This window comes from Ambystoma mexicanum, chromosome 3q, assembly GCF_040938575.1.
Source record: "Ambystoma mexicanum isolate Mex_15411 chromosome 3q, UKY_AmexF1_1, whole genome shotgun sequence".
Lineage (NCBI taxonomy): Eukaryota > Metazoa > Chordata > Amphibia > Caudata > Ambystomatidae > Ambystoma > Ambystoma mexicanum.
In genome coordinates, this window is record NC_090926.1 from 1,123,538,767 (window position 1) to 1,123,555,670 (window position 16,904).

A 16,904-nucleotide genomic window follows, 5' to 3' on the forward strand; every position below is an offset into this window, starting at 1 on the left:
AGGGCACACTCTGGATGTTCTGATCTCAGACCTTCCCCTCTATGTCCCTCTCTCTACTCCTCTCTCCTGGAGTGATCACTGTCGCCTATCCTCCCACCTCACCTACCCCTCAGGCCAAGCCAATTCCATCACTGCCACCCACCTTCTCGATCATCCGACCCATGAAGCGAGTGTCAGTTGAGGCTTTCGCCGCCACCTTCTCACCCACGTCCCCCTTTGGCTGACTCTCACACCGACACAGCCCTCTCCACTCTGCTATCTCTGATACTCTTGATATCCTTGCCCCTGTTATAAGAATCCACCTGAAGCCCTAAGCCAAGTGCAACTCCTGGTACGGCTCAGACCTCGTCACCCAAAAACGCAAGTGCAGGGTGGCCGAGAGGAAATGGCGTGCTTCAGGTACATCATTTGACAAACTGGCCTGCGGCCTGCTGCAAAGGCAATACCAGCTCTCTATCCTAACCAAGAAGAGAGCTCATATCCAAGCCTGCGTCTCTGCAGCATCTAACAACTCGGCTGAACTCTAAAATCTGCATGGAACTGGCCAACCCTGCCGCAGTCTCTACCTCTCCCGTCCCCTCCCAGTCCCTCTGCACAGCGGTGGCTTCTCACTTCATCTCAAACTCAGGACATCCTGTCCTCATTCTCCTCCTATCCCCTCTCTCCCCCTACTCCCTGCTCCTCCTCTGGCCCTTCTGCAGCCACCTCTCCTCCCTCCTTCTCTGCCTTTCCTCTGCAGATGAGGTTTCTAGACAAGTCCGATCCATGAAAGTCTTGTCGAAACAGGTTCATCCCTGTTCCTCCAAAACAATCAAGGACCACATCGACTCTCTGGCTCCTCCCCTGTCTGATTTCTGCAATCACTCCTTCGCCACTGGAGTCTTCCCATCCCCCCCTGAAGCACTCCCTTGTGCACCTTCTTCTTAAAAAAGCCTCTACCATCCCCTCCTGCCCGGCTAACTTTCGCCTGATCTCCATCACTCCTTTCCCTGGCAAGCTCCTGGTGAAACTGGCCATCTCCCAGCTTAATCTCCATACAGAATCTGTTGGTTTTCTTCATGACCATCAGTCTGGCTTCAGAGCTGCCAGAAGCATGGAAACTGCTCTCCTGAACATCCGTGAAGACCTGATCTCCAACCTTGACTCTAACAACACTTGCGTCCTCATCCTGCTTGATCTCTCTTCTGCCTTTGACACTGTTAACCATGCCATCTGGCTCAACCGTCTCCGTGATAACCTGGGTACCACTGGTCAGGCTCTGCCATGGCTGACCTCTTTCCTCTCTGCCCGACCATCCCAGGTGCAACTTGGGTCCTTCCTCTCTGCAATCTTTTTCTCTACCTGTGGTGTCCCCCGGGGATCTAACCTCTCTCCCTGGCTGTTCAACCAATACCTGGCACACCTTGCCCACCGCAAAGCCGCTCTCTGCCCCAACTTTCAGTGCTATGCGAATGACACCCAGCTAATTTTCAGGCTACCCTCAGCCACCTCATCTCCGACTGTCTGCTATCCAGGAGTGGTGTGCCGCCAATGACCTCTGCCTTAATGCCAGTAAGACTGACATCCTCCTCATCTGCACACCCGTTCCCTCCTTTCCTGTAGCTCTCTGGCCGGCCTCTCTTGGTCCTCTTCCTGCTCCCACCCGTCAGGCTAAAAACCTAGGGGTCATCTTCGACTCCACACTCTCCTCCTCCCCTCACATCTCTGACGTCTCTAAGACGTCACACTACCAGCTGCACCTACTCAGAGGTATTCTTCCTTGCCTCTCCTTCCCCCAGAAGCTCACCGTTTCTAGAGCTCTGGTTCTCTCTAGGCTGTACTGTTGCAACTGCCTCTTTCTAAATCTGCCTGCTTGTACTCTCCGCCCTCTACAACTTATCCAGAACAGGACTGCACGACTTGTCCTTGGCCTCAAGCCCAGGGATCGTATCGCTCCAGGACTAAATTCTCTGCACTGGCTCCCAGTGGCTACGTGGATGAAGTTCAAAACCCTCTGCATCGTCCACAAGGCCTTCTGGGACCTGCGGCCTCAATACCTTCCTCTCTTCCCAAATATCTTCCTTCTCGAGCTCTTCGCTCATCCCCCTCCATCTCCCTCAGGGTCAGTCGCTTCTCCAAGCAACGAGTTGGTGGTAGATCACTTTCTTCGGCTGGTGCCTCCCTCTGGAACAGCCTCCCTTAAACTTGAGAACCATCTCAGTTTCCGGAAGCACCTCAAAACCTTTCTCTTTGATTCTGCTTTTTCTCCTCCTCTCCTCTGCTGACGACCTGGCTGTAATCGGAACTGCACTGACTACCTGGACACCCCCTGATCTCGGGCCCAGGTCCCTCCCCCGCTAAGCGTCACACACCTCTACTGCCCACCTGGCAACCCCCGCACTTGGGGACTGTTGCTGTATCCCTACAGTCCCCCTTGCAGCTCTTGACACTTGATGGCCGCACTTACCCATGCACTTGCCACATGCTGGCCGTCACTTTACTTATCGTTATTATTTATTCCCATATATTGCACTGTGCCTGCCACCTTCCCACGCACTTGCTCGATCTGAATGACACCTGGCCTAGTAGGCTTGTTGTCTGTCCTCCCTTTGTTCCCCTCCCTTGCCTCGTCGCACCTTGAAAACACGTGTATAGGCACGTTATAAATGCAATATCATATCTCATCTCATTCCTCATAAACCGTTGCTTTTGGTTCACTATATTGTACACCTACTCTTCAATTCATTGAGCATTTACTTTGACGTTCCAACAGCCCACAGGAGCGCCCCGGTTTGGGTGCTCTCTCCTTTTCACTCACCGGTCCCTGGCGTCTCTTCTGGGCGGCTGCTTCTTCTGGATCTGCTCAGCTGCCAGTTTACAGGATGGCGAGCCCCACTTGCATTTCGCCTTCTCCATGTGGGTTGCCGGTAGCTCCGCTCACTGCCAGTGATTCGCAGCTTGAGAATCTCTTCCGTGCCCGCAGCTGCTGCTGCTGCTGACAACCGACCAATAAAGCTCCCACCTCTGTGGCCGTCTCGCGGGCCGCCCTGGGCTCCGCTCCACAGCTTCTTGGGGTACTTGCCTGCATCCTGACTCTGCTGCCTCTGCAGGATTCTTCCCATTGGCCCACAACATTCAGCCCAGCTTCCCATTGGCCCACAACATTCAGCCCAGCTTCTCTCCTGCCAACGTGTCAGCTCCACCTTTTATCCACCTGCAACCATGACAGATCGCAGGTGAGAGTCTACAGTCTCAATCACCCTGACTACAATTAGTGGAGCTCTCTGGACATGCCGGACCTTTAAAATAGTCCGCAGACCTCTTCCTCGTCCCAGTACTATAATGGTCTGAATGCGGTAAGATGTTGTCAACAGCCTATAAACGCAGGGGGAAGTTGGTATTCACAAGGAAAAGCAGGATACCATGTCTCTCCTGCAGATATCCTCTTCCCCAACCCCCAAGGACCCATCCAGGTGATCCTCCCTCACATCTCCACCCCCAGGATCAGGATCCAAGGGGAGTCGGTGTGAGGATACCCTCAGGTTTCTCACAGTAAATGTCACACTTAAGCACTGGTAAACCTCACCCTACACATCACAGTTGGTGAAGAAACTTGCGTGTTGTTTTACCTCAAAAAGCACCAATTCAAACTCTGGACTATCTATACATGTGCTAATAAGCTCAAAGTCTTGAAGCCCATTATCGCTCGTCAAAGAGATCCAGATCCATTTGGTGTGTGGCCGGGAATATAGCTCAAGGGCAACGTGCTAGTCTTGAAAGCATGACAACGCTGAGCAGCAGGTGTTCGAGTGCCAGTCCGGCGCTTAGAGGCAGGACTCTTGCATGAAGCGCAATATAAGACACCAATTATTTTTATGTCCCATGTGCTGGACAATTATAAAGAACTGGTTTCTTAATGAATCCACATTCATATCATGATGCAATGTCCAGTGGTAGGAATACAACTAATGATTCACATAAGATGCACTGGTTCATAGATGTGCTTTCTTAGCACCTACAAATATGCCTCTAGGCGCTTAATATGCAGTCTACAAAGCAGTTAAGTCTTTGTACTCGCACCCATTGCTCATCATAGATATATAGCACCTAAAGTGTGAGTAGTGGGTTTCTAGAGGCTACAGTAGGAAACTAAATGTTAAGCCTTTGCCAAGTAACTGAGTTTTGTGTCATTTCCATGCACACTTCTTGGTTTGTCCACCAGCAGTCTCGGTTGGGGCGGTGGGTTTACATATAATGCTAGCCCTTGACATTTCACACAATGCTGTCATAGGCCATCTCAATGTATGTTTTTAAAACTGCTATTGATGAATTGATTAAATGCATTACAATGTGCATATCCCACATTAATCTCTGTGAAGTGGGCAAATCAATAGCCAAACGTGCTCTGTACTGAACAGAAAACAGCAGGACGCTAGCGATTTACTGTACGGGTTTTGGGGAAGTAGCCGAAATGCCTCTTACAGCTATAGTCTGAGCTTAAGTCCAATTCTGGCTTCCGTTTTAACTGAGAGTTCCCCCCAAACCTCATGCGTTATGGGTCAACAGGTCAATATGAATTCACAACATTGAAAATCCCTTATTAGGCCAAAGGTTATAAAACATACTCTACTAGCTTTGGAAACAAGTTTAGTACTTTCAATGGTACAAGTCACCATTTTATATCTAGGTGTATTATAGATGCCAGGCCACGAGAACAAAACAAATACACATTTTTCTTTCCAGAATGGTTGAGCCACGCAGTGCAAAAGGCATGATGAGTCAGCAAGGGGGCTGTGAAGAAAAGTGAACAGCTCTTGAGGTTATCTATTCATTTTCCATTACGCAAGTACAAATGGACTGTTCTATGACCTACCACCTGCCTGTAGGCTGAGCATGTAGTGTAACGTGAAGAGCAATGAATGTGTGCTTTTAATTAGTTTTTCATTTAAACCAACCCGATCATAAACACAATGGTTATAATCTATGTAATGTTCTTGCTTTTTCTGCTGGGCCGATGTTACGGCGTAAACGTTCTTGTGGTCATGTCGTAGGTCTATTCCAGGGGAATTACTGACTTACATTAAAATGCACAGTTTATTTAAACTTACTCTGTCATTCTTTAAGTCTAACTACTAAAACTGTCATCCAAAGCTGGCCGACCCATAATCTATTGTTTCCACGCTGTATGTTAATTGTGCCTGGGAGCCCAAAAAGTCACGTTAATTGCGTTGGACGTAGTGGTCAGTATTGTTGCATGTCAACCCCTTTAGGGAGACATTGTATCTCCCAGTGTATGGGTCTTGGTCACATGATTCACCATGTGAACAAGTTAATAAAGTACGAGCTGTTTCCGGCTCGTCAGTCTGACCAGCGAAAGGCTCCGGTATCGTTCATGTCCTGCGCCATGCAGGCGCCACGCCGCCTGCTGTAGGCCGAGGATGGGGCCCAGCACGTGGACGGTGCCCCTGTGGGGCAACGCTGTCCCAAGGAGTATGGATGCCATGTGACCATGGCCGTTGTGGCGACCCCGGCCTGGGTGCCCCCAGAGCCTGCACCGTCGTGTGCTGGGTGCCCCCAGCCACGTGGGTAGCTCCAGTGACCTGGAGCGAGTGGGGTGACCCCACTCCCTGATCCGCGGCGTGATCCCCCCCCAGACGGCTTGTGTCAGGTGTTCCCGACGTGTTAATGGGGTCTGCCCGGTGATCCGGAGCAGGCCCCCAACAAGTACTAGGTACAAAAGTAGGTGTGATCACCACATCGACTAATCCCAGTCCCCAAGGAGGAATCGAGAGGCAGAGTTGAAGTACTCCATAATGGATACATCATGTCAAGAGAGAATTTGAGCATACTCAAACAAGGCAGGAGGGAATAAAGAGCGTTACAGACACCAGGACAGTGCGAGAACGAAAGGGACTCATAGACATGGTAGAAGGAAAGGGGGCCACCGCAACCCAGGTCACAGGGGAGACTAAAGGTAAATTGGAGGGAAACATGGCAAGACAAAAGAGTGGCATATATATCTAAATCAGAATGATGCACATGTTGTAACAGTTTGGTTAGAAATGGAAGAAGAAAAGCATCTAATGCGATGAAAAAAGCTCTAAGCGGACAAAAGACTACATGGCACGTGTGACACCAAGTCACACCTTATTTACTTCACACTCTATGACAAGACTAAGAGTTGTCTCCTAACCAACATTATACCGACATGGGTGCACATGTACCAATTTCAAAAGCAGGTGTGTAGCTTCAGAGAGGTAATGGGATGTTCCGCTCCTCTGTTCCCCAGATGGCAGATTAAAAGGGTGGTGTAGGGTCGGAAGGTGTGCGCGATGACCAGAGCTGCCATGACCAGTATTCAACAGAGCAGCTGCTGGGTCCCCATTGTAGTTTCATTCTGTAGTTTCCCTTGAAACTGATTTACAGCCTTATTGTCAAATAAGGGCTACCCAGCAGGTAGAAAATAATGGGGAAAGTTAATCTGCAGTAACCTTTTCAGGTGCAAAAATCCAAATCCTGGTGAAATGTGCTAACTTTGGGATTGTTAGCTGTGAGGGGCCAAGTGCATCCTAAAGCAAAGAACTAACCAAAATACCAGATTAACAAATTTGAGAAAAAGGGGCAAACGAAACCTACAAAGCTGACCACTTGTTGACATGCAATGTTTTTTTTTATAAAGCTGTATATTTTGTTCACATAGTGCAAAACGTGATGCTTGCTTGTTTCAAATAATGAAAAAAGTAAGCCGATTTTACTGCTAGTACAATCAAACCACAGAACACTATAAAGACATCTCATTTTCCTAGTGCCACGTTTGAATAGGGCATTTTGACTTGCCTCCTTTTTGTGCATTCTGTCACTTGCAGATCCATATTTACGATTGAAATGTAAAATTATGAGCGCCTGAATGCAGAAAAGCAGCGCAGGATGCACCGTTCAAAGCTGGCACAAGTCAGATCTCTGAGCTATGGAGCCACTGCCACATACAGCACCTTACAAATAAAAATCAAATAAAGTCAGCCTGCTGCTCACATCATTTTAACTGTGCTCGGCACCTTGTGGTGCAAATAGTACAGACAACTCAAAGTTGTCCATAGTTATGTGTGTGCAAAGCATCTATGTGATGTGGTACCTGTCGTCTGAGCTTACAAGAAAGGGAACAGATCTGCATCACACCCAGCATACAGGAGTAGGTATGTAGTATTGTAAAAGTAGCCGACTAGTAAACTTTTCAGCTAGTAACTACATTTGACGATTCGTAGGCCCAAACCTATATGAAAAGCTAAAATTATACAAGTCCTAGAATGCACATTTCTGTTGATTGAACGGCCAGATCAACATGGAGTTATCCGACAGGTCACTGAGGTGCCAGAAATGGCAATCATTCAAACAAAAGAAAGAGATAGAGGGATAAGGAGCACTAGCGCACCCCCAAACTCAAGGGATTAACCCTTCACTAACAAGTAACAACACAGCTAGTGCTAATCGTAGCTGCTCACTCTGGGTGGTCCCTGTTGCGAACTATTGTCCGCTATTCGGCACAAGAGCAGGAATTACTTCAGTGCAAGTTCAGTTGTAAACGTATACAAATTTTATTATTCAAATATACAAAAAAATACACAAAATGTTTTAAGAACACCAAAAGTGTGCGCTCACTGCCTAATTCATAACCATTAGCAATAGATCTCTAAAAAGTAGATCACTAGATTGTAAGCGACAACTTCAATCCTTCATTTAAAACACTACGTGATTTTGGTTCAAAGAGGCTTGTAGAAGCGTACTGTGTTGTGTAATTTTTCACACACGGTCATACCTTGTTTCACACAACTCACTTATTCTCATGTTCACTCACTCTCAGAATCCAACATCAATTTCATTCAAAACACATCTATTGCCCAACATGTTTCTTTCCATACAGTGTGTAGTTATCAATAATTGTTAGGGAAATTCATCAGGGGCTTGCTTGAAGGATGGATGTAGCCTACAAGATTCACTCTAGCTTGATGGTAGTCGCTTACAATAAAATCAATACATAAAAACAACAATCTATAAACACATTTCAAATTTCAATACAACTTGTCTCTTCTCAATCAGAATTTGAAATCCCTTCGCCGTTGGTTTGATAAGGGAAAACAAGGTCCACCACCTATTGAGGAGCAGCAAAACACAAGAAACAAGAGTAGGCATATTAGTGGCCCATTCTGCTACTGCATTCAGCAATAGCCATGGCTAAATCATGGCAATCAATCAAAGTCGGTCCTAGGTTTACAGAGGCACGGAAGAGTATCCAATAGGGAAGTTAATCAGTTCTAGTCAAAATGCATATAGTCTCTAACTCATAGTGAATCTGCAATGAGGGTCAAGAACAAAGGAAACGAAGGAACCATCCTTTCACTTTAGCCCTATCTATTACTATTTGCACCATAAACGACTGGTCACTCACCCTTAAGGATAACCGAAGTCTATCCACTAGTTAGTGTTCCACTGATGCATCGGAGAAAATCTTCTGTTTATTCGAGGTCGGTACGGATTTCAACAAACTAGAATGGGAGCTAGGTATAGGGGAAAGGAGAAGCCCGTTAGGTCTATAGGTGCATTCAGTCAATAAAATAACGGATTAGAAAAAATCACGCCTTATCCTTTACCCGTTGATAGTTACACCATGATCGCTCTGCGTTTCTATTCCATCATCGCCACTTCATGAGTTCATTAGTCTGTTCAGTCTTGCTCCCGAGACTCTCTCCCGTATTCCCAGTTCAATTTTCTATACCGAAGAGAAAACAGAGGGTAAAGAGGGAGAGAGTGGGGGAAAGCACTACAAGAGTTAGCCATTTCTAAATCGATTTGAATCCTGTCATGAGTTCCAAACCAAAGTAAATGCGTCTAATTGAGGCATATGGGGGTCTCGTCTTTTAAATCTGCAAACAGGCTATCCATACTTCATCTAATTAACAGATGATCTATGTAGTTCGGTTTCATGTTTTTACGGCAATTTTTAGTTGTTCCATTTGAAATATTCGGGACAGAGAGGCCCCGCCGGCTCAAAGACCCTGTTATCTCTCCGGGGATCATATTGGTCAGAGCGCTTACCTTACGTACGAAATCCACGTTCGTCAGGCTTTCCTCGCGTCTTTAGTTCGCCCGCCTCTCTCCATAGTCGAGTGTTGCGTAAGTGCGTCGTGGGTCCGCTTGCGTCCTAACAGCCTTACGTATTTCCGGGGTGGTGTCTGTTTCTGTGGCAACCAGCCCGTGTTTAAATGGAGTAGCGCAACTAGTGGGCGCATGCGCGGAACGTATCTGAGCGCCTCCATGATTCAGTCAGGCAGAGGGTCCAGCTCCATCCCTAAGGCATCAATGGCTCCCAGGTGAGAACAGAAGGAGGATGAGAGGCATCAATTCTTATTTTATCTCAAGCCGATATGTATGGTATAACACACTGTGTATTGCGAACATGCAACCATCGTTGACTATTGCACTTATTTGTGCAGATTGAAGCTTTCGGTTAACCTTCCCGTGTCCCTTACAGGGTAATTCCTTTACTCAATTTAGCGCATCTTATGATTCGAGATGTAATACAGAGGAATAGTCTCTTATCGATTTGATGCGTGTGTCTGATGGAAAACAGAACCATTGTTGTATCTTTTAACTGTGCTAATTACACCCACCAATCGATTTTGTCGTTCAGGCCACACGTCATGCTATTGGTTAAAAAGATCAGTTGTTCCTTTTTCACAAGGGTTCTTTTATCTCTATTACTGTCCATACTTTGTGTGAGCTTGTATAGTACGGTCCAGCTGATATCTTCTGCATTGTGGTTAAACTCGATCCAGTGGTCTACTAGGGGTGCATTTTGTGTTTTGTTTCTAATGCAACTTTTGTGTTCTCCTATCCGGATTTTAATTTTTCTCTCTGTTTTGCCCACGTAGATTTTCCTGCAAGGGCACCAAATTGCATAGATGACCATTTTTGTATTACAATTAGAAATGGCAATGACCGAGTTTGCCATGTAGCCCCCAGGCCATAGATTTATCAGAAAAGTCCTGGAATACAGTCAAGCATCAACCAGCCAATTTACTGCTTGTAGCACTGCATTTAGATGGAGAAATGCAAATGCCACCATAGCGTAAAGCGGGAGTCTTCATACTATGGGGCTGGCCCCCCTATAGGGGCCCGAATGATGTCCGGGAGGGGGCATGAGATTATTCAAAAAGGGAGTACCGTGACTCCTTTTAATTGAAAATATAAGCAGATATGGCTTCTGGCGGGACCAGCCACAATATTTGTACTCAAGACGGGCGCAGCAGCAATTTATTTACACAAGGGGGCTCAGCATAAAAGGCTTGAATACCACTGGCGTAAAGGAACAGAAAAAAAAAGGCAGAACACCATATAACGAACAATGCAGGAACTATGGTTCTTTATTTTTCCAAAATTAGTGCTAATTAAGTTAGATGTCAGTGTGGCCAGAAATGGGTCAACATAACTGGCATTTAAAACGTCCTTACTCAGAATGCACTTTGCACAAAGAATACTGTGTGTCTAAATAATCGATTACATACTGCTTCCCCACACTGCTAGTTGGGAAATCTTAAATGTACCCCCTATAGTTGCTTGCTAAGGTATGTTCTTGGCAACATGTTATAACCAAGTGGACTGGTCTACTCGTCGTAGTTACCGCATTTGCATGCAGGATTGGATCAAATAATTGGAAGTTTGTGGTGATGCAAGTAATCCTTTTTCGGTAGTATGGCGGCAGAATGTGTGCACATTATAAACAGGCCGCATGTTCATATTTCTGCATGCCATTAATAGGTGTTATGATTACTTGACATAATTATTTATTTTTTTTACATTTGTAGAGCGTGCAGAACCCATGGGCATCGAGGCGCTAGTTATTAACAGGTAAGGGTTAGAGGGGGTGAGGGGCAGGAGGACGAGGACAGTTGCAGGTATATCAGAACAGACAAGGAACCAAGGAAAAAAGGTTACAAACTCTTAATGTCGTTGGAATAGAATGGTTTTCAAATGCTTCCTGAAAGGCCAGTACGATTGCTCGGAACGTAGGTGAGCAAGTATGTTGCTCCAAAGTCATGCAGCAATGGCTGGGAAGCTGGAGCCCCCAGCTCGAGTGTGTCTAAAGCACAGAGTTGGGAGTCTGGTGGGGCTAAACAATGTTCTATTGGATATCCTCTGTGAGTGGTAGGACTGTACAGAGTTAGACAATGATGTGTAATTGAAAGGACTATGAAGTGGATTCGTTCTCTGATGGGAAGCCAGTGGGCGGCTCTCCTGTGGGTGGAGACATGGACCGATCTGGAGAGGCTCGTTGACACTCGAGTGGCATTATTTTTAATTGTTTGGAGCTTGTTTAGGTTGAGTTCACGTGCCAGCAAGTAGGGAGTTTCAGTAGTCCAAGCGAGAGCCGACTACTGTTCTAGCTATTATCAGGCGGTCTTGCGAGCAGAGGAGGTTTTTTGGTTGCATTCAAGAGTTTTGTGGTGTATGAAGCCGAGGTCACGATTGCATTGACCTGGCGGAACATGCAGAGATTTGAGTCAAGGTAGACACGGAATGTTTTGACAGCAGATAAAACAGTGATGGTACGGGATTGTCTCAGGAAGATAGCTCAGGGGCAACGCACTTGCCTTGGAAACAAGACGATGCAGAGCAACACTGTTTCGATCCCCGGGTCTGCGCTTAGAAACCTCTGGGTATTAAGCGCGTTATAAATAACCAATTACAATTACAGGCCTCAATAGTGAAAGCATGGTAGGCCGGTCAAGTTTGGCTAAGCATCAGGATCTCGGTCTTATCGTCATTGAGACACAGGTGGTGTGCAGCCATCCACGCTTGAATGCTTTTGTAGATACCGTTGATGTGGTTAGAGTCTTGCTCATAGTTACCCGAGAGGTGGATGAGTATTTTAGGTATCGTTGGCATAGTTGGTCTGTGAGATCCCCAGAGAATCAAGGTGGGCAAAAGGTTGTCTATATGTTGTACAAAGTTGTGGGAAACACAGGAGCCTTGTCCTCCACAAGGAACTTGGGTTGGATAGGCAGCTGCGTGTAGACCCGGGTGGTTCCATCAGCCAGGAAGGAGGCAATCCATTTGGTGGCTGAGGGGAAATGTTTGCAGCATTGACATCAGGAAGAATGAAACCCCAATCCGCCCTACCAGGATTCAAATCAGTCACTCCCAAGTTCGCAGTAGGCCCTCAACTCAGTGAGCTATGTTGCCAACCTTTTCATGAATGCAAAGTTATACGATATTGCGAGCATTTGGAAACGTGACACTAATCAAATCACTAAATTAAAATATGTTTATTTCCCACTTCTCAAATAGTTGCACATGATGAATAAGTGCAGAGTGTGCAGGAGTGTTCCCTGTGTTCAGTACGCTGCTTGTGGAGAACGTGAAGCAGTGTTTTTTTCATTTCGGTGGAAGAGGATGAGACTTTACTTCAAAAACGCATACTCAGGCGCGCACGTCGCAGTGTGTGCAGGACTGTTCCCTGTGTTCCGTGTGGGTTGTGCGGGACTAGGGACCCCATGGAGATAAAGACTGGTACGCAACCGCTAACTCGCGCCCCGCTGAAGCGATGTAACTCGACTTTGCAACCTGCTCCTCCAATATTGCCATCGGATAATGCTGAGAAACGTGCGTCCTGCAACGCGCCTCGACAAGTAAGTGATTCGGTGTGTTTCAGAAAAAATATGCAAGTTGCAATACATAATTTTAATGGCGACTCGCTTGCCGATAGAAGAGCATTGGAAACAAGGTCTGTACAGGAGAACCGCGTGAGAAATCTGAGCTGCAATCTGAATGTCAATACACTGTCAGCTAGTCAAAATACAAGTGGCCCTGTGCCACAATACAGCCAAAACACATGCAACCCTGCATCCAAACGCTCAGATTCGGTAGCACTATTGGACCCAAACTGTTTGACTGGTGATGCTGAGGCTAAGGGTGTTATTGGAGCCGATTGCCTAACTCACTCAAATAAAAGTCTGAATGGCAACTTGAATGGAAGCCTCACGGAAAGTGCTGTAATGGGTTTCTTCGAGCCGTGGTCGGAGAAGCGCTCTGTTCCTGCGCCCTTCATTTCTGTTCTCCCTCAGTCAGTCTGCATGGATAAACGCCGACACAACACGAGAGAGGTTATCCAACAACAAAATACAACAATTGAGGATACTTGCATGGAGAGTGGTAGAAAGGGTCGCCCCCCCCCCCCCGCGACAATGCACTTACAAATGATGGGTTTCCTGCTGTGCTTGTCTGTAGGAGCTTGGAACAGGGTCTCTCGCATAACGTGACGATCAGCAGCCATAATTATAATTTTACTCTTACGACTGATGGCAATGAGGAGGGCATATCTGCCTAACCTCCTTAATTTTTCCCGGGGACTCCGGCATTTTAAGCATTTCTCCGGGTCTCCGGAAAAGTCCCGTGAATCTCAGGAATTTTGAGATTCTTTCCGGTCCCGTCATATTCTCCACCTGATTGTCTACCGGCGGCAGCCAATCAGGTGGAGAATATGACGGGACCCGGAAATGGCACGAAATGGGTCGTGCCCACTGCCTGCACCACTATAATAATAGTGCTTTAAATCCATGTCATTGGATTGAAAGCACTATTATTACGGCGGCGGTGCCACGTTCATTTTGCTTACCATAGCACTGAAAAACATTCATTCAAAATGAAGGCGGCGCCGCCGCAGCCGAAATAATGCTGCTTTCAATCCAATGACATGGATTGAAAGCACTATTATTTCGGTGTCGGCGCTGCCTTCCTTTTGCTTACTATAGCATTGAATTAATTATTTTCAATGCTCTAGCAAGCAAAATGAAGGCTACAACAACCGAGTTTACCTTTTTGACAGGTGGGCGGAGCCGTGAGCAAATGGGCGGAGTTGTGTGTGGCTGTGGGTGGGGCGTAAATCTCAGGAATTTAGATGTTCAAATTTAGGCAGGTATGGAGGAGGGCCACGAGTGCGTACATTTTTTTTTTCCAAGAAGAGAAATCTGTAACTGGATAACAAACCCATCTGACTTAGATAAAACACTCTGGAACCCCCCCACCCCCCCACAAGCAACGATGCAGCTGGATTCAGAACAGACGACAAGATTTATTCTGCTAATCAAACAAGAGAGAGCCGCGATGGCGCAGTCTGGTTTTCCGCAGATGCAGTGAATAATGCAGCGAATAATGGAGAACTAAGCACTCCTCACGCTAAACATCGACGCCATTCAATCGCTGTTGCAGATAAACTCATTAAAGATCTGGCACTTATAAATGCAAAAGTCTGTTCTAATTCAAGCGCCGTCAAAACAGTTAACAATATTGAAAGAAAGATGTTGGCCTCGACAAATGAAAATAACAGAGAAAGGACAGAGAACGGAGAATCAGGAAAGCAAGGATGGACCAATGAGCCCTATGTTTGAAGAGGCTGTCTTCCAAGAGAGAAAAAGACAGCCTTCGAAAAGACAGAGATTCGACTCAAGCCCAGGGTTGGAGATTTCCTGCTCGCAGAAAAGACAGGTGAAGCTAATGGATAACTCACAGCATACTACTCCACGAGTGTGGCTAGCCCGAACATTCATAAACAAACACACGATCAACAATCTTCTACTGAGGACTCATCTCCCTCCACCGATGGTGATACTGTGTTCAGGCAATGTACTAAATAAACCAAGACATCCCCCTTCACAAAAAATACAAATGCCTCCTGGGGCTCTAAAAGACAATCCTTACATATCAGAAATGATAGAAAGGGTGGTAAATGAGCTCAAACCAAACATCATGTCCGCCACAACCATCGTGGTTGCGCCTTTGATAAAGTTAAATGAACAGTTTAATGTCGGATTGTCTGTTTCCACCATTGTAAAGCTATGTTTTTGTTGACTTTCAATTTCTCAATTTCAGTTGAAAACCAGACTTTAGAAACTTACTTCTTCACCAGTCTAGTTACCTCTCGAGCAAGATTATTAACTGTATTAGTCATCATATTTTGATACACCTCAGCTAAGTCAGTGGCAGTATTATACTTAGCGAGTTTCCCTAAGGTGGCGGTAAAGTACAGTATCATAGATGTTTTGGGGATAACTTGCGTACGTTTCTACATTTCACCCTAAGCAACTTCCCTTTTGTTCTAGTTAGCAGTGATAGACACAGGAGACTGAATTGGATTAGGTTGTGATTTAAAGGACACTGGGTTATCTCAATGTTATTTATAGTAGCATTATATGTTGCCACCGGTGTCTAGTTAAAGTTACAAAATCAAAAGGATCGAATGCCAAAGGTGAGAGTGCATTCGACCGAAAACAAAAGGATCGATTATTCTTTTAAATGTATAGATATTTTTTTTTTTATTTAGTATTGGTAAAAAAAAAAAAAAAAAAAAAAAAAGGTTTTTACACCAAAAACAGGGGTTTGGGTGGGGGACCCCCCCCCCCCCCAAAAAAAGAAAAGAGTCGAAACTTTAACCTATAACCGTTGCCACCCAGTCCAGACTTCTGCCCTCGATATGGGTGGTTTCATTAATATGCTGGCAGAAACCAAGGTCAGCAAGAGTGGCCTAGAATTTGTCAAGGGGTCAGCAGTATCTTCAAAGCCGAGATTAAAATCTCCTACAATGATAACGTTTGACTGAGGTTTTAAAAGAGGTAGATTCGCGTCATTGAAATATAACAGGAAGTCTGGCATACTGTTTGGGGGACGGTATATCGCAATGATGTTGACAGTGGAGTTATAGTCAACAGATAGTTTAACCAGTAGTGCTTCACAATTAAGTATATTTACATCCTTTTGACATGTTGAATAAAAAAAAAAAACATTATTTTACCCTGAAAGGGTAAAAGTATTCATATCTTCTAGAGAATTCAGGAAAGTACAAGGATTACAAATTAACCTGTAGTTCACCACAGAAGTACATCAAATGCATACCAGGGGACACGTTCAACTATGCATATGTTAATCTGGTAACTGCACTTATTTTTTTTATTATTATTTTTATTATTTGGTTACAAACTTTTAAAAAGTGAAAAACAAAAAAAAAACTCAAAGTACAAAATGAAGTCTCTTATAGCCTGAAACGTTCAAACTTTCTTATTGATCAAATTAGACAATAGCTGGCATTGGAATGGATGAAACAGATAGAACGGATGGAGTGGACAGAACAAATGGAGTGGACGGAACCTGATGGAACGGATGAAGTGGATGGAATGGATGAAGTAGATGGAACAGATGAGTGGATGGAGCGGATAGAGTTCATGGAACGGATAGAGTGGTTCCAATGGATGAGTACATGGAGTGATAGAGTGGATAGTGTGGACAGAACAGTTGGAACAGATGAAACGGATTAGTAGATGGAACTGATTAAGTAGATGGAATTGGATGAAGTAATTGGAAGAAATGAAGTAGACGAAGTGGAGGGAACCGATGGAGTGGATGGAACCGATGGAGTGGATGGAGCGGACAGATCAGACTGACCAGACGGAGTGAATGGAATGGATAGAACGGATGAAGTGGATGGAACAGATAGGAAGGATGGAGTGTGTAGATGGAATAGATGGAGCAGATCATGTGGATGGAGGGGATGAGTGGATGGAATGGATGGAGGGGATGACTGGATGGAGGGGATGGAGTGGATAGAATGGATGTAACGATTGCAGTAGATGGAACGGATAAAGTGGATGGAACAAACAAAAGAGATGGAACAAATCGAGTAAATAAAACGGAGAGAGTAAATGGTACGGATGTAGTGCTTGGTCACCGGCGCGTTACTGATAACCAACATATCACACTACTACGCTTACTCTCTCCTATACAACATCACTCAACTAGAACACAGCTATACTATTACACATTCGGTATAGCTGTTCTCATACTAACATGACCCCACAAACTATTAAACACAGCTAGCTGAG

General features: G+C 45.6%; 1 protein-coding gene across 6 annotated transcripts in view; it reads right to left on the reverse strand.

The window, feature by feature from the left end:
- AKAP8 (A-kinase anchoring protein 8) overlaps positions 1 to 16,904 on the reverse strand; it is a 1,455,819-nt gene that overhangs the window by 1,398,326 nt on the left and 40,589 nt on the right. The window contains exon 1 of one of the 6 annotated variants that reach the window (XM_069603891.1): positions 13,228 to 13,441. The exons of 3 other annotated variants lie outside the window; for them this stretch is intronic. In XM_069603891.1, coding sequence (XP_069459992.1) covers positions 13,228 to 13,306 — 79 coding nt within the window. In that variant the 5' untranslated portion in view covers positions 13,307 to 13,441. Of the gene's footprint in view, positions 1 to 13,227; positions 13,442 to 16,904 lie in introns of those variants that run through there. 2 more of the 6 variants (XM_069603887.1, XM_069603888.1) reach the window with 2 other exon arrangements.